The following is a 21955-nucleotide window of genomic DNA, read 5'->3' as shown; positions in this document are numbered from 1 at the left end:
CGCTGTGAAGTGCCTAGAGATATTTTTCTGCATTAACGGCCCTATATAAATGCAAGTTGTTCTGGTTATAAGAGAGAAAATAAACAAAGGATGCAGTTCGCAACAAGACCAATGGTGCAACAGAAGGTCGTTTGACCAAACTGGCAATGCAGTTATTACTTAAAATTATCTTTTTTAATTACCAAATGATTTAACATGAACTGGCTTCATGTATTTTTTAATGAACATGACAGAAAACATTTAACACTTTCATAAAAGCTTTTATTGGCAATAGGCAGTAAAAACTATACAACACTGGCACTGTAGCTTTGTGAATATAACTGTTATTATGGCAACTAAAAAACAAAGTAACGTTTTAAATAAATTCCACTGTCTGTATTGTGAGTAAAGCTGACTTAGTTTTAAGTACGTTTCCCTTGCATCGTTTGAATCTGTAAGTGTACATTCAAGGCAAAAAAAAGGTACCAAATGTGGTTATACAGTTGCTATTTATTCCTAGCTTTGTGCTTCAAATAATATATATATACATATACAAAAAGTTATGTTTTTACACATTTACATACACAAGCACGCTGAGTAGATGTTAAGAGAAAATTAAAGAGGAATGTGGGAAACTCATCCTATTGATCACTATTTTTTGCCCTGCGTACTTGAAGATACAAACTACGAAAATGGCCTTTAGTTATTACAGCTCTCCTTAAGGGAATCTTCACTTCCCATAGGCTCAGTGTCTTCCTGACTAACACCATACTTGGCTTTCAGGCATCTTGCGAAGTATCTCCAGTACTCCTGTCGGATCGTGTCTCGTTTCATAGCCAGACGCTCACACAGCTGAAAGAGATCGAGAATGAGAGGCATTCATTTAGAAACTAAAATGCATCCATTTCCTTTCCCCAATTTCTTACATTTTGACTTACCAAACTCATTTGAGTAACTTGCAATAATACAGCACCTTTAACACAGAAAAATATCCCAGGCCGCTTCACAGGTGGTCTGAGGAAAAACAGGCATCGAACCAAAGGGAGAGATTAGGAAGGGTGACCAAAATTTTGGTCGAAGAGTTGGGTTTTAATGGTGCTCCGAGAGAGACCTCAAGATGAAGTGATTCTGGAACACCCTGAGCTACCTGCGCTGTGTAACTCACCCTATTAAATGGGATGAAAGCAACTGAAAACTAGTAGCTGCACACCACTGAAAAAAATGAGGTGTTTTACATAAAAACATAAGAAATAGGAGCAGGACTAGGCCATTTGGCCCCTCTAGTCTGCTCCGTCGTTCAATAAGATCATGGCTGATCTGATCCTGGCCTCAACTCCACTTCCCGCCCGCTCCCCATAACCCTTGACTCCCTTATTGTTCAAAAATCTGTCTATCTCCACCTTAAATATATTCAATGACCCAGCCTCCTATGGGGTAGAGAATTCCAAAGATTCACAGCCCTCAGAGAAGAAATTCCTCCTCATCTCCATCTCAAATGGGTGACCCCTCATTCTGAAACTATGAGGGGAATCATCCTCTCAGCATCTACCCTGTCAAGCCTGTAAGAATCTTATATGTTTCTGTAAGATCACCTCTCATTCTTCTAAACTCCAATGAGTATAGGTCCAACCTGCTTAATCTTTCCACATAAGACAACCTCTTCATCCCAGGAATCAATCTAGTGAACCTTCTCTGAACTGCCTCCAATGCAAGTATATCCCTCCTTAAATAAGGGGACCAAAATTGTATGCAGTACTTTAGCTGTGGTCTTACCAATGCCCTGTACGGTTTTCTGACAGTTGCATTGTCCCTGAGTACTGGCAGAGACTCCCCTCCCTCTCTCTCGTTTATGTTTATATTTTCCATTGCAGAGTTGCTGCTTCCTGAAGCACTGCCACTGAAATCGGGGCTACAATCACCAGTGCTGTAAAGGAGAGGGCGGGAGTGCATCACAGAATGGGGCTTAACTTAATTTGAGAGCAGTAGATTGCTCCCAAATGTCTTTCTCCTTCAGCCCCTTTCCCGTCTCTTTGGGCTGTACATCACTTACCCGAGAGCAGACAGATGAACAGCACCCAGCAGTGACTGAGACACGCAAGGAGCAATTCACAAAAAAAAACCCTGACATCAGAATCTCCAGTCCCCAGCTTCTGCTCACTATCCCCTCCCAGCAATGCAGCTCAAATTGGCAAGTCAGCCAAAATCAAATCTGTATCCCACCAAAGTAGATAAGCATGAATTTGAGAGAGCGATCTGGGGTGTCATGGCTCTGATCAGTTCTCCACAGAAAGGAATTATGAAAAAAAATGTTACATTAAATGTTGCATTTTAAGACCATAGGGCATTGTTGCAATTTTTTTTAATATAAAGGGATTCTGAAGTGGGGTAGTGCAACATGCTCATTTTTTATGTTACCATGTGGAGATAAGTTGTATTAATTGAACTAAATGAATCTGATCATGATTATTGCTTCGCACGTTCGCCATACTGTGGAATAAAGCACTTTAAATGATTCAAACCAAGCCTTGCCTCATTCAGTGATAACTTGGTCCACATTTGGAGAAATTGAAGAAATGCATGTGCAAAGGACACCAGGATCTGGTCCAGATCACAAGGGGATGTTAATGTTACCAATCGACGTAGAGCAATAAGAGTCAACTCCCATTAAAAATTGCTAAGACTGCTTAATGCAGTGACTGAATCAGAGAAGACTGAACTGATTTGGTAACTCGATGCTCTACATATCCAATCATTGCAGAGCAGCAATCAACAAAAATAAATCAGAATGATGAACTACATACTCAAAAATAATAGGGTACAATTCAGAGGAATGCAGAAGCTGTACATGGCTCTGGTCAGATCACTGAGACACAACGGAGATGTTCAACCATGGATGTAATGCAAAGAAAAACTATGTAACTGATTCCTAGCATCACACGACTGAGTAAGTGGAGAAACATGGGCTTAAAAGGAGGTGATTGAGATTAACCTTATAGAGGGTTATGATAAACAGTGTAGCAAGAGTATGTCAAGGACATTTCTTTCAAAATAAATGAAAGTAGGACATTGTTCAAATTCCATGCAAATTTAGGACTGATTCAGGATATCCTTCTTCACACAAAGAGTGATCAACACGTGGAACATAAAAAATAGCAGTAGGCCATTTGGCCCCTTGAGCCTGCTCCGCCATTTAATAAGATCATGGAATAGACTCCTGGGTAGGTACATGCAAAAACCCTGGAATCATTTCACACGTGGAAGCCATGATGGAAGGCTACCATATTTTGGAAGGATGAGCTAAGATGGATTGAAATGGATGTTTCTCTTTCTTGGCAAAATGGATGTCTGTACTGTAATAAGTTAGGAACTGCTCTCCATAGTTATTCAACTTAGTGCAATCACCCTCTGGATTTCATCCCGGGACTGACCTCTAGTGCTTTGTTCAGGGTCTCTTCCTTCTTCTCACAGTTGTTCTCCAGGAGATCTTCATACATGTCAATCAGGAAAGCAATCAAGTAGGGGGAACTAGGTTTCTCCATCAATTGCAAAATCTGCTCCAATAGGTTGGGATACTTGGAGAGAATCTGGTCCTGTAGAATTCTTGGGGAGGGAGGAGATAGAAACTAGCATTCATTTTTCAAATTACAAGAATGTGGATTTCAAACCAGCAATCTAAAATTAAATGCCAGATCAAAGCAGAATTACACTGCACCCATTGGATATCTAGAATTGTCCTTTCTGACTAAAAACTATTTGTACCAACACGAAATACCCCATTGGTGCAACAAACTACCCACTGGCCATCAGGGGCACCAACCCCCAACCAACATGACCACCATGCAGGACCTTCAGCCGCCATAATTTCAACACTAATTAACCGCTAAACCCAAGCTGCCTCGGTCCCCGACAGGCACTGCTCCCGGTGCAGCAGCCTGACATGGGGATACATTGCATCCATAGGCAGGATGAGCAGTGACGCCATACACTATGGGAGTGAACATGCTCGGAAAATGTGTATGGTTGTACACCTAAATATGCAACCACCTCATAAAATAAGCTAGCTGAATGCACTGCAATCATATAATGACTTCATAAACTGTGGGAATGTACACCTCTTTATAAAATAGTTTAATGAAATACACCTGTGAATATATTCAGAACCCAATTAAAAAAGACAGATACAAACTTACTGAACTCAAAACCCTGCTGAAACTGTAGACACAACTAAAGAAGCTCAAAATGCTGCAATTTCTATAGTAAAGTGACTGCTGAAAATATAATGGAGATTTGGCTTTGGAAAAATCCACCACTACAGGCAGTGATTTATTATCAGGCAGCACCGCTATGAAGCAATGATCCTTTAAGTTACTTAATTACAACAGTGATTACACTACAAAAGTAGTTCATTGGCTGTAAAGCGCTTGGAGACGTCCAGTGGTCGTGAAAGGCGCTATATAAATCAAAGTCTTTCTTTATTTTCTTTAATTTCATGCAACGATTCCAAAGGACCAGAGGAAGTAGACCATGACAAGCTATTTCATCTTATCCAGATCGGTAGAACCAGAGGATACGGCCTGTGCTTGAAGGGGGTCAAATTCAAAGCTAATCTGTGGACATATTATTTCAGTGAGCGAGTGGTCAATCTATGGGACAGGCTCCCTTGGGAGACGGTGGATGCAGCTAGTATTGATTCCTTCAAATGTAAATTAGATCTATTCCTTTCACAAAATAAAGTTTTGGGATACAGTATATGAGTAATTTGAGACATGACGTGTGGGGAGTGTAGGATGCTTGGGAGGAACAGGTAACTCTGGACCTATGGTCTCCACCACTGGGGGTTTTACCTCATGTCATGTCTGGGTCTGTTGTAGACAATTGATTGCTATGATCAGTCAACAATTCCCATTATCGTTTTACCACGTGACTATTAAGATGATCGAAGACAAACTAGATGGATTTCAGCTTTTTCTCGTCTAGCAATTCCTGTGTTCCTAGTTAAAGTTTATCAATTACCATCAAGGCAATTTCCACACTTATCAAACCCAAACAATAAAATGATTCACCTAAGTTAAGCTTTGAATTAATACGATGCACGATTCTGCAATCCAGAAAAAAACGGAACATTACCCTTTCAAGTAATTCCATGCACTTTCATTATGTGGAGCCTTTTTGATCAACGTCAGGGTATACCTATAAAGCAATACACAGTAGTGTTAGAGATCAGGAACATGAAGAATAAGGGCTTCATTTACAGACAGGAGTTCAGTGACCCATTATCAGTCATACGACAGAGTAGTGGGCAGTGTTGCCATGACGAATGGATAATTGATGTTGTTTATTAGAGGCTGAACCTGCACAGGGTTCTCTTTAAATGAGATTGTTTTCAGTAGCTTGGCGCATAGCTTGCTCATCACCACAGAACAGGCGCGATGGCTTCAATCGTCATTTCCCCCCCCACACCCTTTTCTGGAAGGTGTAATTACAGTGTGACACAGGCAGTTTCCATTCTAAATGCTGTGCACAGTTTTAACATTTTCTACGTAGATTCACGTTCACTCGAACATTCTTGGCCAACCACCATCAGTTAAAACAGACATGCAACACCCTCTAGTGACAGACATAATCCATTACAATCCCCAGTGTTTATGAGAAACGGGTTGCACGTTTTTGAGGAATTAAAGGGCCCAAGTTTCCACATGATAAAAAACAGGCGCCCCTCCGAGCTGGGCGCCCGTTTTTCGCGTCTAAAACGGCGCCGGGAAAAAAACGAGCGATTCTGGAGCGCTTTGCAGCTCCTTGTCTGTTTGGCGCGGCGCCCAGGGGGGGCGGAGCCTACACTCGCGCCAATTTTGTAAGTGGGAGGGGGCGGGTACTATTTAAATTAGTTTTTTTCCTGCCGGCAACGCTGCATGTGCGCATTGGAGCGTTCGCGCATGCTCAGTGTGAAAAAAACATTGGCACTCGGCCATTTTTGTAGTTCTTTGTAGCTGTTTAGTTTTTGAATATTTTTTTATAAAAGTACATTGCCATCAGCACAGAGGCTTCTTGTAGCAGTGAGAAGGGTGCAGGAAGCCTCAGAAAGTTGAGGCAGCCGTTTCCCGACGACCTCCCCCTTTTGCCGTCGGGAAATGGCTCCTCAATTTCTGAGGCTTCCTGCAGCCTTCTCTCTTTCCCGCCAGCCGTCTGGAACGGCTCCATTGTCCCCCCCCCCGCGTTCGGTCGGCTCCCCCCCCCGGCCCCGCGCGTTCGGTCGGCTCCCCCCCTCACCCCCCCCCCCCGCGTTCGGTCGGCTCCCTCCTCCCCCCACCCCCGCTCGGTCGGCTCCCTCCTCCTCCTCCTCCTCCTCCTCTCTCCCCCCCGCCCGCCCGCGTTCGGTCGGCTCCCTCCTCCCCCCCGCCCCCGTTCGGTCGGCTCCCTCCTCCCCCCCCGTTCGGTCGGCTCCCTCCTCCCCCCCGCCCCCGTTCGGTCGGCTCCCTCCTCCCCCCCGTTCGGTCGGCTCCCTCCTCCCCCCCGCCCCCGTTCGGTCGGCTCCCTCCTCCCCCCCCGTTCGGTCGGCTCCCTCCTCCCCCCCGCCCCCGTTCGGTCGGCTCCCTCCTCCCCCCCGTTCGGTCGGCTCCCTCCTCCCCCCCGCCCCCGTTCGGTCGGCTCCCTCCTCCCCCCCGCCCCCGTTCGGTCGGCTCCCTCCTCCCCCCCGTTCGGTCGGCTCCCTCCTCCCCCCACCCCCGCTCGGTCGGCTCCCTCCTCCTCCTCCTCCTCCTCCTCTCTCCCCCCCCCGCCCGCCCGCGTTCGGTCGGCTCCCTCCTCCCGCCCGCCCGCGTTCGGTCGGCTCCCTCCTCCCGCCCGCCCGTGTTCGGTCGGCTCCCTCCTTTTGTGAGGCTTGCTGCACCATTCTTCCTGGCTGAAGCACTTTCACACAGGTAGGAAGATGGTTTATTTAATCTTTTCTTTGCTTATAAATGTTTATTCAGGTTGGATTTATTTGTATAATATTTGTATAAGTATAAATAAGGATTGATTGTAGAATTTAATGAGTTCCCTTCCCCCCTCCCCCCCATCTCGTTCTGGACGCCTAATTTGTAACCTGCGCCTGATTTTTTAATGTGTAGAACAGGTTTTTTCAGTTCTACAAAAATCTTCACTTGCTCCATTCTACTTTAGTTTGGAGTACATTTTCACTGTGGAAACTTTCAAATCAGGCGACAGTGGCCGGACACGCCCCCTTTTGAAGAAAAAATTCTGTTCCAAAGTAGAACTGTTCTACCTGACTAGAACTGCAGAAAAAAAAATGTGGAGAATTGCGAATTCTAAGATAGTCCGTTCTCCACCAGTTGCTCCTAAAAATCAGGCGCAAATCATGTGGAAACTTGGGCCCATAAAGTGGAACTGTTGCTGCAAGATGGGTCATTTTTTTTTAAACTTGAAAAATCTAAAAATCTTTTAAGTTGCTTCCTCAACATTTGAAAAGTGATATTATATTTTAAGTTAATTTTTGGGGAGTGGAGGAATTGTTTTACCCGCCAGTTAACACAACAAGAAGCTTCATTAACTCTGATAGAGAGGTGCAAGGTATCAGACAGCATTAACCCAGAGTGTGATATCTCCTCGAATAGGATCTCTGATTGCCCAGCAGGGTGTTTTAGAATCGTCAATATACACATCCCAGTGTTAGAATATTGGTACCAAATCACAACAGGAAAAGGCACACATGGGCCAATATACTAAAACACTTTGTACCAATATGTGTACTTCTTGTGTGATACTCTTACATCTCAAATTGCTCCCAACACCAGCACTTCCTTCACCCTGGTGTCAAACATCTCAAAATGCTCACTCCAGAAGAAACTTGAATTTATAAGGGGAAAAAAAATCTATGTTCACAAGAGAAGTTCAGATAAAGGAGGCTCTTCACTCTGTTGGATCTCATCTATCTAGAATACTAAGCCTTCCCATGAAGTGACAGCTTGGCTCAGAGTTACCACTCTTGTCCGGTTAAAAGGTCATGGGTGCAATCCCCACTGCAGGACTGGGACACAAAATTCAGGCTCACATTTCAGTGCAGCACTGAGGGAGTGAGACCTTAAATTGAGGACCTATTTGCCTTTTCAGGTGAAGTGCAGCGGAGATCTCCCAGTGACCAGGCCAATATTTACCTTTCAACCAACATCCCTAAAGCAGATTATCTGGTCATTACCTCATTGTTGTTTTTTTGAGATTGCTGTGTGCAAACTGGTTGCCGCGTTTCCTACATTACAACAATAACTACACTTCAAAAGTCATTCATTGGCTGTAAAGCACTTTGGGACGTCCCAAGGTCGTGAAAGGCGATAGATAAATGCAAAGTTCTTTCTTTATTCTGCGTAAAGAAAAGCTTCCTAACATCAGTGATAACTTTTTCCTTCACAACCCTCTTGTATCAGAAAGTATTGTTTCCAGTTTACTGTGATGGTGTTCTGCGTATTGGTAGAGCACCAAGCAGTATGCCTGTGACTTTGAAGTCCTCCTGACTAAATACCTCCTAACTGGAGGCAGGAGCTTTAGTGTCGGATTAACTGCAAATGGGGTAAGTAAAATATATGGAGGAAGACTAACTCGACTTCACGGTCAAGCACTGCAGCATCATCAAAGCCGGTGGTGTTTGAGATGACAAAATATCGCTGGTTCCATGCAGAGTTGTTTCGCACATCCTCTTCTAGCAGCTGATCCACGTACGCTAGTTCATTGTTCCAAAGGTTGAATTCCTGCAAGACACATTATGTAAGAAAAATCAGAGCCATATGAGGTACAATCAGCACCCTACGCAGCAAGCAGTGTACAATAAAGCGTGCACACAATATTTAAAGCTTTTCAAGGCCAGCTGTCTTTTCAATGGTAATATGCTGAGGAGTGTTTAAAGGTCAACAGCCTGTGGTATTAGTCAGAGGTTACATTATTACAATGGAACGGTGGCATAGATCTATTGAAAGAATTTAGAAAGAAGTTTGTAAGTGATCTCACCAGATACTAAAGTGTTGTTTGGTTCCTAGAAATGGAGAGACGGATAGACCTACGAGTGCAGACAGCTCAAATGGCAGTTCTGCATCTGTGATGTGAGCTTAGATAGCAAGTGTCGGATATTGTACCAGGGAGGGGGGTTCACTGTTAAACTAGATCCATCCTCAGTCAATATCCGCAGATGTGCCACTTTGCAGTGATCAACAGCACAAGTTCTGAACATCTCCCCTTCTTGCTCTGAGACACTGTATCGCCACTCCTGCCCACCCTGATCAAATCAGTGCACTCAGCCCAGGCCAGGGAGCAACCTGGAGAACTTTTCTCGGACTCTATAGCTCAGTCCCACACCAGGTGATGTTTCGGGCCACTGAGCAATTGGGGGAAGCTCACGTGACATCCATTGACTCACAGCGCCAGAATCTCGTCCATGTTGTGTGCGGAAGGCTCTTCCGTCAGGACTTGTCCTTTTCCCAGAGGTTACAAATGAGCAATACCTACGATAAGCAAGGATCTGTATACACCACTTTCAAAAAGGGATGCAATGAACAAGTTGTGTTGGGTGCACAATACATTTCAAAGAATGAACACCAACCTTCTCGGTAGCTAATCTATTATTCACGTACAACCAGCCTCCTGACTAAGGAGAACAGACTTTACAAAGTGAATGAAACAAAGAGACAATTCAGAACGGGCCGACCAAAGGATGGTAAAATAGTAGCATTTACATCTGATTGCTGAGCTGGATAATGTGAGAGGAGCTGAGCCTTACAGATCAGGAAGATGCCAGGTTCAATTCCCTCCATCAGCGCCCCCCCCGCCATGTCTCAAGAACATAAGAAATAGGTGCAGTTTCGACATCAACTCCACTTTCCCATCCTATCCCCGATTCCCTTGGTGTCTAAATATCTATCAATCTCTGTCTTGGATATACTCAAGGACTGAGCAAAGATTCACAATCCTCAGAGAAGAAATTTCTCCTAATCTCAGTCCTAAATGGCCGACCCCTTATCCTGAAATCACTGCGACATCTCCTACTTCAAATCCACTCTTTCCCAGGCATTCATGTCTGTGGAACTCAGTACTCCCTTTGTCTTCCCTTCATCCTACGATTGAGATGCTTTTAAACTCCAAGCTTGGTATGACCTAACCTCAACTTGCCCCATCTCCTCCCCCTGTTCCAACTTCATTTCTCTCCATGGCTCCTCACCTAGATTGTTAAACTAAAAACTCTTGACTGGGTTAATCTGCAACACATGGAAAGAGAATAAAAAATACCAGGAGTACCTTAATCACCCACTGTCTGTGCTGCCAAGCATGGTAGTTCTTTGCATCTTGTTTGAGGATCCCAGAGATAAATCCCAGCTCCTGCGAAGGGTCTTTTAACCATTCTACAATCTTCTGTCTGTGATACCTAGAAGCCAACAGAGTTACAAAGTCTAATTTTCAATTTCCTCTCTCATCCGTATTTTATTAACATGGTAAGCAACTATGTTTTTATATACCAAACTTGATAGTTCTTGGGTTGGTCCTCAATGATATCCGAGATATAAACCAATTCCTCGTTGAGATCCTTCTTCAAAGACTGCAGCACCACTCTGCGGAAATGCCTGAGAAGAGTAAAATATATTGCAAATCAGCACAGACAGCTCAGAAAGAAATATGTATTTATACAGGAACAGGAAGCCATTCAGCCCCTCGAGCTTGCTCCGCCATTCATCATCCTCGCTTTGAGGGACTGCCTATGATGATGATGGATGATAGCTTATCTGCACCTCCACTCACCCGCCTTTGCTCCGTATCCCTGGACACCCTTACCTAACAAAAACCTATCAATCTCACTCTTGACAGCTCTCTTCCCCCAAAACACCGAGAGCTCCAGATTTCGCACTGCAGCACTGAGAAACAACTCAAAGTTTTGTACAAATTTCTTTTGAAATGCAGTCACTGTCACTGCAGGGCAGCACTGGGGGAAATGAAAACCAGAGCATGCCAGGAAGGGTGAATCAGAAAGTGGGGTCAAAACAGGAAAAAAAAATGGTAAGAAAACAAATTTAAAATCTCTTTACGCATGCAGCATTTGTAAAAAAAATAGATGAGTTGACGGTTCAAATAGATACAAATGGGTATGATCAGATAGCCATTACAGAGACGTGGTTGCAAGCCGACCAAGGATAGGAACTAAACATTCAAGGTTATTTGACAATTCGGAATGACAGACAGAAAGGGAAAGGAGGTGGGGTAACACTGTTAATAAAGGATGAGATCAGTGTGTTAGTGAGAAACGATATTGGCTCAGAAGATCAAGATATTGAATCAGTTTGGGTGGAGATAAGGAATAATAAGGGGAAAAAGTCGCTGGTGGGCATAGTCTATAGGCCCCCTAACAATAGCTACACTGTTGGACGGAGTATAAATCAAGAAATAATGGAGGCTTGTAAAAAAGGAACGGCAATAATCACGGCTGATTTTTACCTTCATATTGATTGGACAAAGCAAATTGGCCAGGGTAGCTTGAGGAAGAGTTCATAGAGTGTATCCGGGACAGTTTCCTTGAACAGTACATTGCGGAACCAACCAGAGAGCAGGCTATCTTAGATCTGGTACTGTAAAATGAGACAGGATTAATAAACGATCTCCTAGTAAAGGATTCTCTAGGAATGAGTGACCATAACAGGTTGAATTTCAAATTCAAATTGGAAGGTGAGAAAGTTGGATCCCAAACCAGTGTCCTAAGCTTAAATAAAGGAGACTACAAAGGTATGAAGGCAGAGATGGCTAAAGTGGACTAGAAAAATAGATTAAAGCATGTTGAAAGTGGTGGATGGGGTGTCAATCAAGCGAGCTGCTTTGTCCTGGATGGTGTCGAGCTTCTTGTGTGCTGTTGGAGTTGCCCTCATCCATGCAAGTGGAGAGTATTCCATCAGACTCCTGACTTGTGCCTTGTAGATGGTGGAAAGGCTTTGGGGAGTCAGGTCTCTCTTTCTCTCTTTCTCTTTTTCTCTCTCTCTCTCTCTCTCTCTCAGGCAGTCCCTCGGAGTCAAGTTGCTTCCACACTAAAAATGAGTTCTCAGGTGATTGATGAGTCCGATGCGGGATCTACAGTCTCTGTCACAGGTGGGGCAGACAGTGGTTGAACGGACGGGTGGGTGGGGTGCTTGGGTTGCCGTGTGCTCCTTCCGCTGTTCGCGCTTGGTTTCAGCTTGCTCCCGGCGAAGAGACTCGTGGTGTTCGGCGCCTTCCCGGATGCTTTGCCTCCACTTTGTGGACGGTCTTGGGCCAGGGATTCCAGGTGTCGGTGGGGATGTTGCACTTTTTCAAAGAAGCTTTGAGGGTGTCCTTGACGCGTTTCCTCTGCCCAACTTGGGCTCGCTTGCCGTGTCGAAGCTCCGAATAGAGAGCTTGTTTTGGGAGTCTCATATCGGGCATGCAGACGATGTGGCCCGTCCAGCGGAGCTGATTGAGCATGGTCAGTGCTTCGATGCTGGGGATATTGACCTGAGTGAGAACACGGACGTTGGTGCGCCTATCCTGCCAATGGATTTGCAGGATCTTGCGGAGGCAGCGTTGATGGTACCTCTCCAGTGCCTCCAAGAGGTGAGACACTCGCCGAAGAATACCCAGCCTCTGACCCAGTATTTAGGTGGCTGCTCCAGTTACGTTTCTGGTCAATTGCGACCCTCGGGATGTTGATGGTGGGGGATTCGGCGATGGCAATGCCGTTGAATATCATGGAGAGGTGGTTAGATTCTCGATTGTTGCCGATGGTCATTGCCTGGCCCTTGTTTGACGCGAATGTTACTTGCCATTTATCAGCCCAAGCTTGAATGTCGCCAGATCTTGCTGTATGTTGGCATGGACTGCTTCATTTACTGAGCAGTTGCGAATGGAACTGAACACTGTGTATTCATCAGCGAACATCTCCACTTCTGACCTTATGGTGGAGAAAATGTCATTGATGAAGCAGCTCAGGATGGTTGGGCCTAGGACATTGTCTTGAGGAACTCCTGCAGCGATGTCCTGGGGCTGGGATGATTGACCTCCAACAACAAAACCATCTTTCTTTGTGCTAAGTATGACTCCAGCCAGTGGAGAATTTTTCTCCTGATGCCCATTCACTTCAATTTTACTAGGGCTCCTTGATGCCACACTCGGTCAAATGCTGCCTTGATGTCAAGAGCAGTCACTCTCACTTCACCTCTGGAATTCAGCTATTTTGTCCACGTTTGGACTAAGACTGGAGCCGAGTGGCCCTTGCAGCACACAAACTGAGCATCAGTGAGCAGATTATTGGTGACTAAGTGCCACTTGATAGCACTGTCAATGCCACCTTCCATCATTCTGCTAATGATTGAGAGTAGATTGATGGGTGGTAATTGGCCGGATTGGATTTGTCCAGCTTTTTGTTGACAGGACATACCTGGGCTGTTTTCCACATTGTCGGATAGATGCCAGTGTTGTAGCTGTACAGGAACAGCTTGGCTAGAGGCATGGTTAGCTCTGGAGCACAAGACTTCAACGCGACAGCCGGGATGTTGTCGGGGCCCATAGCCGTTGCTGTATCCAGTGTGCTCAGCCACTTCTTGGTATCACATGGAGTGAATCAAATTGGCTGAAAACTGGCTTCTGTGATGGTGGGGACCTCAGGAGGAAGCCGATATGGATCATCCACTCAGCACTTCTGGCTGAAGATGTTGCCAAAAGTTTCAGCCTTGTCTTTTGCACGTGTGCTGGGCTCTGCCATTATTGAGGATGGGGATATTCATGGAGCCTCCACCTCCCGTCAGTTGTTTAATTGTCCACCACCATTCACAACTGGATGTGGCAGAGCTTTGATCTGATCTGTTGATTGTGGGATCGCTTAGGTCTGTTCATAGCATGCTGCTTAGCATGCATGTAGTTCTGTGTTGCAGCTTCACCAGGGTGGTACCTCATTTTTAGGTATGCTTGGTGCTGCTCCTGGCATGCTCTTCTGCATTCCTCACTGAACCAGGGTTGGTCCCCTGGCTTGATAGTAATGGCAGAGTGAGGGATATGCCGGGCCATGAGGTTACAGATTGAGGTGGAATACAATTCTGCTGCTGCTGTTGGCCAAAAGCGCCTCATGGATGCCCAGTTTTGAGCTGTATTTATCTCATTTAGCACGGTGGTAATGCCACACAACATAATGGTGTCTTCAGTGTGAAGACGGGGACCTCGTCACCACAATAACTGTGCGATGATCAGGGCTACCAATGCTGTCATGGACAGGTAGATTGGGGAGGACAAGGTCAAGTAGGTTTTTCCCTTGTGTTGGTTCTCTCAGCACCTGCTGCAGGCTCAAAATGCAACTATGTCCTTCAGGACTCGGTCAGCTCAGTCAGTAGTGGTGCTACCGAGCCACTCCTGGTGATGGACATTGAAGTCCCCCACCCAGAGTATATTCTGTGCCCTTGCTACACTCAGTGCTTCTTCCAACTGGTGTTCAATATGGAGCAGTACTGATTCAGCAGCTGAGGGAGGGCAGTAGGTAGGGGAACTTGCTCGGCCATTTCAGAGGACAGTTAAGAGTCAATCAAATTAGTGGTGAGCTGCAAGTGATGGAGACAGGTAATGATATACAAAACTGATAGAGAGGCTGAGAATTCATGGTCAAAAATGCAGAGTTATCCTATAATCTGATGATTACCGGAACTAAGAAAAATGCCTGAGCCACATTTTTTTTCTAATAAAAAAGATGAACCTCTAGACAATTGTAAAATAAAATAAATTTCTGAGATGCACATTATAGCATCGTTGCACCATTTAAATTCCCAAATTGCTCAGCATTAGTGGCAATAAAATCCTTTCTGGCCTTGGAATTTAATCTTTATAATGTGATTGCCTTCTACACTTTTACACTCACAAGTATCCTCTTTTCTTTATCTTTATAAATCAGCGTTAAATCTAACAGCAGAATAAAAGAACAGCAAGCCTGAATTGCACAGGTATTTTTAATCTAGATTTTCCTTTCGCATTAATGCTACTTAAAAAAAAATCACCGTGCACCAAACTTGCTCACTGGTTGAATAATGATATTAAAATCAAAATGGCCTAAGTTTGGACATAAAGGATTACTACAATTTTTGTCTGTTATTTTGCAACAGAGAGTTGATTGCCAGCTCGAACTGCCTTACCATACTGTGTAATTTGCAGCATTCAGTTCTATTGCATCCGTTGTTAGACCGAGTGCTCGCTCACTCCGTTCATTAAGCTTTAGAACTGCCCTGAAGTAGTCATACACATCTTTAACTGGAAGGGAACAAAAGAACTTTAGAAAGCTGGAGTTCACAACTAATTTACAACCCAATTGCCAATAACTGAATTATCTAGAATTTAAAAAGTGATTACAAATTTTGAAAAGGTATTTTTCAAACGAGCATTCTGAGCAGAGTGAAAGACCGATGGGTGAGTCAGTTCTCATCGATGATCAGTAAATTCTGCTGTGGATATATGAAGGTTCAGTCAGGGGATCAAAGGTTCCACAGGTTCAAGATCCAGGACACCTGGATATTAGGAGGGTGAGCAAAAAAGAGAAAGAAAGAAAGAGAGGGAGAGCAGAGGGAGGTAATTCCAAAGTGTAAATCCAATGTGGCTGAAGGCGCGGCCACCAATAGTGGAACGAAGGGAGGGGTGGATGCACAAGTAGCCAAAGTCAGAGGAATGGAGAGTTTGGGAGGGTTACAGAGATAGTGAGGGGCAAGGCTATAAGAAGGATTTTTTTTTTTTAAAAAAGAGATTTGCATTTATATAGCGCCTTTCATGACCACCGGATGTCTCAAAGCATTTTACAGCCAGTGAAGTACTTTTGGAGTGTAGTCACTGTTGTAATGTGGGAAACGTGGCAGCCAACAAACAGCAATGTGATAATGACCAGATAATCTGTTTTTGTTATGTTGATTGAGGGATAAATATTTGCCAAGACACCGGGGATAACTCACCTGCTCTTCTTCGAAATAGTGCCACAAGATCTTTTACGTCCACCTGAGAGGGCAGACAGGGCCTCGTTTTAACGTCTCATCCGAAAGACGGCACCTCCAACAGTGCAGCACTCCCTCAGCATTGCACTGGAGTGTCAGCCTAGATTTATGTGCTCAAGTTCTTGGATAAGAATTTCACATTTGAAGCATTTGGAGACCGGAAGTCAATGTTGGACAGCGAGGACAGAAGCAATGGGCGAGGAGGACTTGTTCCGAGTTAGGATATGGGCAGCAGTATTTTGGATAAGCTGGTGTTTACAGAGAGTGCAGAATGGGAGGCCGGCCAGACGAGCACTGGAATAGTTGAGGCCAGAGGTGACAACGGCATGGACGAGGGTATCAGCAGCAGACTAAGGCAGGCGGTGTTGCAAAAGTTGTAACATTCAATTTTGCATTTGGAGCTCAAAACCGTCATCTAGTAATTAACAGTACAATAAGAGACCAAAACTTCTTGATGCCGTCAAGTTCAGAATTCATTCATCCACAAAATTAATTCACCCCTAATTCAATACTTACAGTTCTCAGAATAAGCAATCTGAACAACTGGATTGGGCCCATCATCCTGTGAAACAGGTTTAATATCAGCCCATTCTTTCCGGTCTCTAGAAAAAAGATGACATTTCATTAATGCTTCTTAGGAATCACAGAGATGCTCTTCATACTACTGTGTCCTTAGATGCTCTAACAATGACTCCACGAGGCAGTGTGTTGTACTTGAACTGTAGTGACCGTAGTCCTTTATTAGTTAACTCCAGAGTGAGGATCACACCTAGTGGCCTGCTTTTTATACTAGGCCAGACACACCTGTACAGGTAACCTACAAGTCTCCCACTACTGTGCCCTCTGGTGGCACACCTTGATATAATACCAACAGTGGCTATGTAAGATACATGACACATACATCTGGCAGGCAGTCTTTCTGGGATATATTCCACACATGGTCGGACCGACTTGTCATGCTTCACACGTGAGCCTGGACATTGAATAGCAATGAGCTGCTCGTCAACTTAGAACATTAGTGTGGAACCTTATGCCTTATCTGTTGTCCAGATAGATATTTCCTGTCAGGAGTCATTAGATAGCCACCAGTAATGGGTCATTTTCCCTTCCATAGCCTAAGATGCTGAGGTTAACTGTAGCCCAGGCTACGATCAGTTATTTCGCCCCAGGCCAGGGATTGAGCCTGGTCTTCCCAGTCCTTTATCGGTCAGTGCCACCTCACATGATCATTAACCTCACTGTTATTCCTGGGGAGTGGGGGTACACTCTACATTTAAAAATAATTTGCTTACCATTTCTTGCTTTACAAGAGATCAACACTATTCAATATCACAGTCAGTGTAAGCATGGACTAGGGATTGTACAAACCATAGCTGGGGGTGCAGCAAACCAGCTACTGAATGAATGGGTGCGTCATAATTAGCCAGCAAACACTAAATATCACATTTGAAGATTAAACCAATGAAAAAAATCAAAGAACAATCCCAAAACTACACATGATGGATACTACAGGAGAGAGCCTAGACCAGAACTGCTCATTATCACAAATTGCACAGTACTGAACTAGGCTGTTATACTTCTGGTCACTACCAGTGGATAATCACGACATCCTGAGTGCATCAGTTTGGAAATCTTTACAAACCCTGCCCCACAAATGAGATCTTCCTGCAGCTGACCTGGCGAGTAGTCAGGGTAGTTGGATTCTAGGCTTCTGTATGGTCTGCGGTGCCCCATTTCTGCAGATCTGGACTTGTTCAGACAGATTTTTCTCTTTCCCTACTCCAACCTACTAAAATCACCCGAGTCTGGTGAAGGGTGGACTTGGAGCATGAGCCCTCTGTGAACGCAAACGCACTACTGCTGGAGCCACTGGGCTATGTACAATTATTGCTGCTGCCGTCACTGTGGGTTGAGCGATGGGCCCTCTACTTAGCCAGCTCTAAGACTACACAATGCTGCAATCGTAATTTGTGTCTTCAATAGTATTTTCTGCCTGCTCGTTGGAATTGCATTAATCAGTGCCAAATTGCTTTCAAATTCATAAGCAAGAGTGGAGTGGCACACTGCATGATCCCAAATCTATCTGATTCCAAGAATTCTATGAATAATGAGCTCCATTAACTATAAACCATAGCCAAACAAATTTGATTCCTGTGCTCCCACAACGCAGCTAAACAGTGCATTCACTGTAATAGGGGGAAAGAGCACAGGGCAGTAGGGTTATTTTTGGATTGTTCTGGTAAAGAGCCTGCACAATGTGTCGAATCACTTCCTTCTGTGCTGTAAACGTCTATGATTCTAACATATTGCACAGGTTTAAAAGTCAATTCCACCAGCTACCTCAAGTCAACACAGTGAGCGATGACCAGTTCGCTAGTGAGATCACAAGTGCTGTTTGAGACCGTTACCTGCTGACAGTGATGTGGAGATGGCAGATCTGAGTTTTGTTGCAGACTCTAAACGCCTCACTATCCAGGAAAGAAATCATGAACCCATTCACTGACACACACTGGAAAACCTCAGTACTTAATTTCTGCACTTATATTGTAAAGGGTATGATCCCCAAGCAATGCACGATGACCCCTAGAACGTTGGCATATTAAAAAGGTATATTGACTCAGACAGGGACCCATTCATGAATTACGTGGTTTGTTATTCCATTATTTCCATGTCTTATAGATGTTGGGAAGTTCACTCGTCTAAGGGTTTGTGGAATTTCTGTAACATGCTACAGCACAACTCTTAAAATAATTTACACTGCACAGTTAAACAAAAACCATAACAAGGTCCTACATTAATGGGGTTCTAATTGTATAAAGTGTAACAGCAAAAAACGGCTCCATTACATTATACTTTCGTATCTCACACAATGACTTATTATTCTGTATACAGATAACAAAAATAAGTTATACAAGAGTGACTCATGGACTGTGACAGTCTCAAGCTCCTGACTGCTTTGGGTCCATGCTGCTCTCCAAACCCATCTTATTACAGTCCAACCCAAATGATAACATTACGACCCTGCAAAACCCACAATTCCAGTCAAAGACAACTGTAACCCCAGTTTATTAAAATACCCCTTTCTCCCTTTCACATGAATCAAAAGCTTGAGTACTGGACATAGAATCGTTTCGTTGCTATGAAAGCCAAGTTTACCCAAGCGACCGATTCAAGTAGAAAAGACTGACATGAAGGGTTCCAGTCTTGGTTTTGAAAACTTTCTGAATGGCTTGTTACCTGGTGGATGATAAGGACACAAGATAGGTTTAGAAATGGTCTGAACTTATCTTATACAGTTCAGGACATAAGTGCAAATTAGTACTTTTCAGCTACTCTAGTTCCAAGTAACAAGCTTTACCATCCTCTTCTTAACACCCACACACAATCAGCATTACACGGCCAATATACTTTTTTTAAACTGACCGTACTGTTTTAAACAGAATTGGATGACAAAGACAAATCAGATCTCGGGGGCCATTTATTGATCAGGTACCTCTGGAGCACAACCCAAAGCCAACAAACTAAATCAACTGGCCACCCAACAATTTTATGTAACATTATCCATCCATCCAACCACCCTTGTCTCCCTCAATCCACCATCCCATTATCCTTCAGCTCCTACTTAGTCAGTTAAATTCTGGGGAGTTAGATTGCTGCTTTTTTGCTTGATGCAAACTCCAAACTGCTCTGCATTAGAACGAAAGACTTGCACTTCACATAGAAACATAGAAAATAGGTGCATGAGTAGGTCATTTGGCCCTTCAAGCCTACACAACCATTCAATATGATCATGGCTGATCGTTTTTGCAACTTCAATTCCCCATTCCTGCTTTCTCTCCATACCCCTTGATCCGTTTAGCCGTAAGGGCCACATCTAACTCCCTTTTGAATATATCTAATGAACTGGCCTCAACAACTTTCTGTGGTATAGAATTAAACAGGTTCACAATTCTCTGAGTGAAGAAGTTTCTCCTCATCTCGGTCCTAAATGGCTTACTCCTTATCCTTAGACTGTGACCCCTGGTTCTGGACTTCCCCAACATCGGGAACATTCTTCCTGCATCTAACCTGTCAAATCCCGTCAGAATTTTATATGTTTCTATGAGATCTCTTTTCATTCTTCTAAATTCCAGTGAATATGGCCCCAAGTTTCCACATGATTTGCTCCTGATTTTTAGGAGCAACTGGTGTAGAACGGAGTATCTTAGAAATCGGAATTCTCGTCAGTTAGAACAGTTTCACTTTGGAACAGAATTTTTTTTCAAAAGGGGGCGTGTCCGACCACTTACGCCTGTTTTCAAAGTTTCGTCAGTGAAAACTTACTCCAAACTAACTTAGAATGGAGTAAGTGAAGATTTTTGTACGCTCGAAAAAACCTTGTCTACACTTTAGAAAATCAGGCGTAGTGAATGGGGGGCAGGGTTTTAAAGGGAAGTTTACAAACATTAAACACTTCAGTTTTACAAATAAAGAGCCATCATCAATAATAAATGATAAATACATCAATAAATCAACCAATAAATCAAAAAAAATTAATAAGAAATAATTTTTTTTTTAAAATCAATAAATAAACCATTTTCTACTTACCGACTGCAGCACCAGGAGCCCTCCAACAGCGTGCTGGGATTCCCCCCGCCCCCAGTGTGTCTCTATCTCTCTGTCTGTGTGTGTGTGTCTCTCATTCTCTTTCTATCAGTGTCTGTGTTTCTGACAGCGAGGGGAGGGGGAGGAGGGGGGTAGAAGGAGAGAGGGGGGGCGGAAGGAGAGAGGGGGGGCGGAAGGAGAGGGGGGGGCGGAAGGAGAGGGGGGGGCGGAAGGAGAGGGGGGGGGCGGAAGGAGAGGGGGGGCGGAAGGAGAGGGGGGGCGGAAGGAGAGGGGGGTCGGAAGGAGAGGGGGGTCGGAAGGAGAGGGGGGTCGGAAGGAGAGGGGGGTCGGAAGGAGAGGGGGGTCGGAAGGAGAGGGGGGTCGGAAGGAGAGGGGGGTCGGAAGGAGAGGGGGGTCGGAAGGAGAGGGGGGGCGGAAGGAGAGGGGGGGCGGAAGGAGAGGGGGGGCGGAAGGAGAGGGGGGGCGGAAGGAGAGGGGGGGCGGAAGGAGAGGGGGGGCGGAAGGAGAGGGGGGGCGGAAGGAGAGGGGGGGCGGAAGGAGAGGGGGGGCGGAAGGAGAGGGGGGGCGGAAGGAGAGGGGGGGCGGAAGGAGAGGGGGGGCGGAAGGAGAGGGGGGGCGGAAGGAGAGGGGGGGCGGAAGGAGAGGGGGGGCGGAAGGAGAGGGGGGGCGGAAGGAGAGGGGGGGCGGAAGGAGAGGGGGGGCGGAAGGAGAGGGGGGGCGGAAGGAGAGGGGGGGCGGAAGGAGAGGGGGGGCGGAAGGAGAGGGGGGCGGAAGGAGAGGGGGGGCGGAAGGAGAGGGGGGGCGGAAGGAGAGGGGGGGCGGAAGGAGAGGGGGGGCGGAAGGAGAGGGGGGGCGGAAGGAGAGGGGGGCGGAAGGAGAGGGGGGGCGGAAGGAGAGGGGGGGCGGAAGGAGAGGGGGGGCGGAAGGAGAGGGGGGCGGAAGGAGAGGGGGGGCGGGAAGGAGAGGGGGGCGGAAGGAGAGGGGGGCGGGAAGGAGAGGGGGGGCGGAAGGAGAGGGGGGGCGGAAGGAGAGGGGGGGCGGAAGGAGAGGGGGGGCGGAGGAGAGGGGGGGAAGGAGAGGGGGGGCGGAAGGAGAGGGGGGCGGGAAGGAGAGGGGGGGCGGGAAGGAGAGGGGGGAGGAAGGAGAGGGGGGGGCGGAAGGAGAGGGGGGGCGGGAAGGAGAGGGGGGGGGAAGGAGAAGGGGGGGGAAGGGAGGGGGGGAGGTGGGGGAGGAGGAGGGGGGGGAAGGAGGGGGGGGGAGGAGAGGGGGGGGAAGGAGGGGGGGGGGGATGGAGAGGGGGGGGCGGAAGGAGATGGGGGGGGCGGAAGGAGAAGGGGGGGCGGGAAGGAGAGGGGGGGGGGAAGGAGAAGGGGGGAAGGAGGAGA

The 21955-nt window shown here is 45.9% G+C and overlaps 1 protein-coding gene across 1 annotated transcript in view; it reads right to left on the bottom strand.

The window, feature by feature from the left end:
- Window positions 1–239: 239 nt before the first annotated feature.
- The window catches only part of LOC139249472 (protein farnesyltransferase/geranylgeranyltransferase type-1 subunit alpha-like), a 24654-nt gene continuing 2938 nt past the window's right edge, over window positions 240–21955 (bottom strand). Inside the window, exons 2-9 of the mRNA XM_070872431.1 lie at window positions 16482–16567; window positions 15123–15237; window positions 10473–10577; window positions 10255–10381; window positions 8569–8717; window positions 5107–5169; window positions 3408–3579; window positions 240–831 (exon numbers count right to left, since the gene is read on the bottom strand). Of these exons, the coding sequence (XP_070728532.1) occupies window positions 679–831; window positions 3408–3579; window positions 5107–5169; window positions 8569–8717; window positions 10255–10381; window positions 10473–10577; window positions 15123–15237; window positions 16482–16567 (970 nt within the window). The 3' untranslated portion in view covers window positions 240–678. The remainder of the gene's footprint in view (window positions 832–3407; window positions 3580–5106; window positions 5170–8568; window positions 8718–10254; window positions 10382–10472; window positions 10578–15122; window positions 15238–16481; window positions 16568–21955) is intronic.

Source organism: Pristiophorus japonicus, chromosome 2 (genome assembly GCF_044704955.1).
Source record: "Pristiophorus japonicus isolate sPriJap1 chromosome 2, sPriJap1.hap1, whole genome shotgun sequence".
Lineage (NCBI taxonomy): Eukaryota > Metazoa > Chordata > Chondrichthyes > Pristiophoridae > Pristiophorus > Pristiophorus japonicus.
This window is presented reverse-complemented; position numbering and strand designations above follow the sequence as displayed.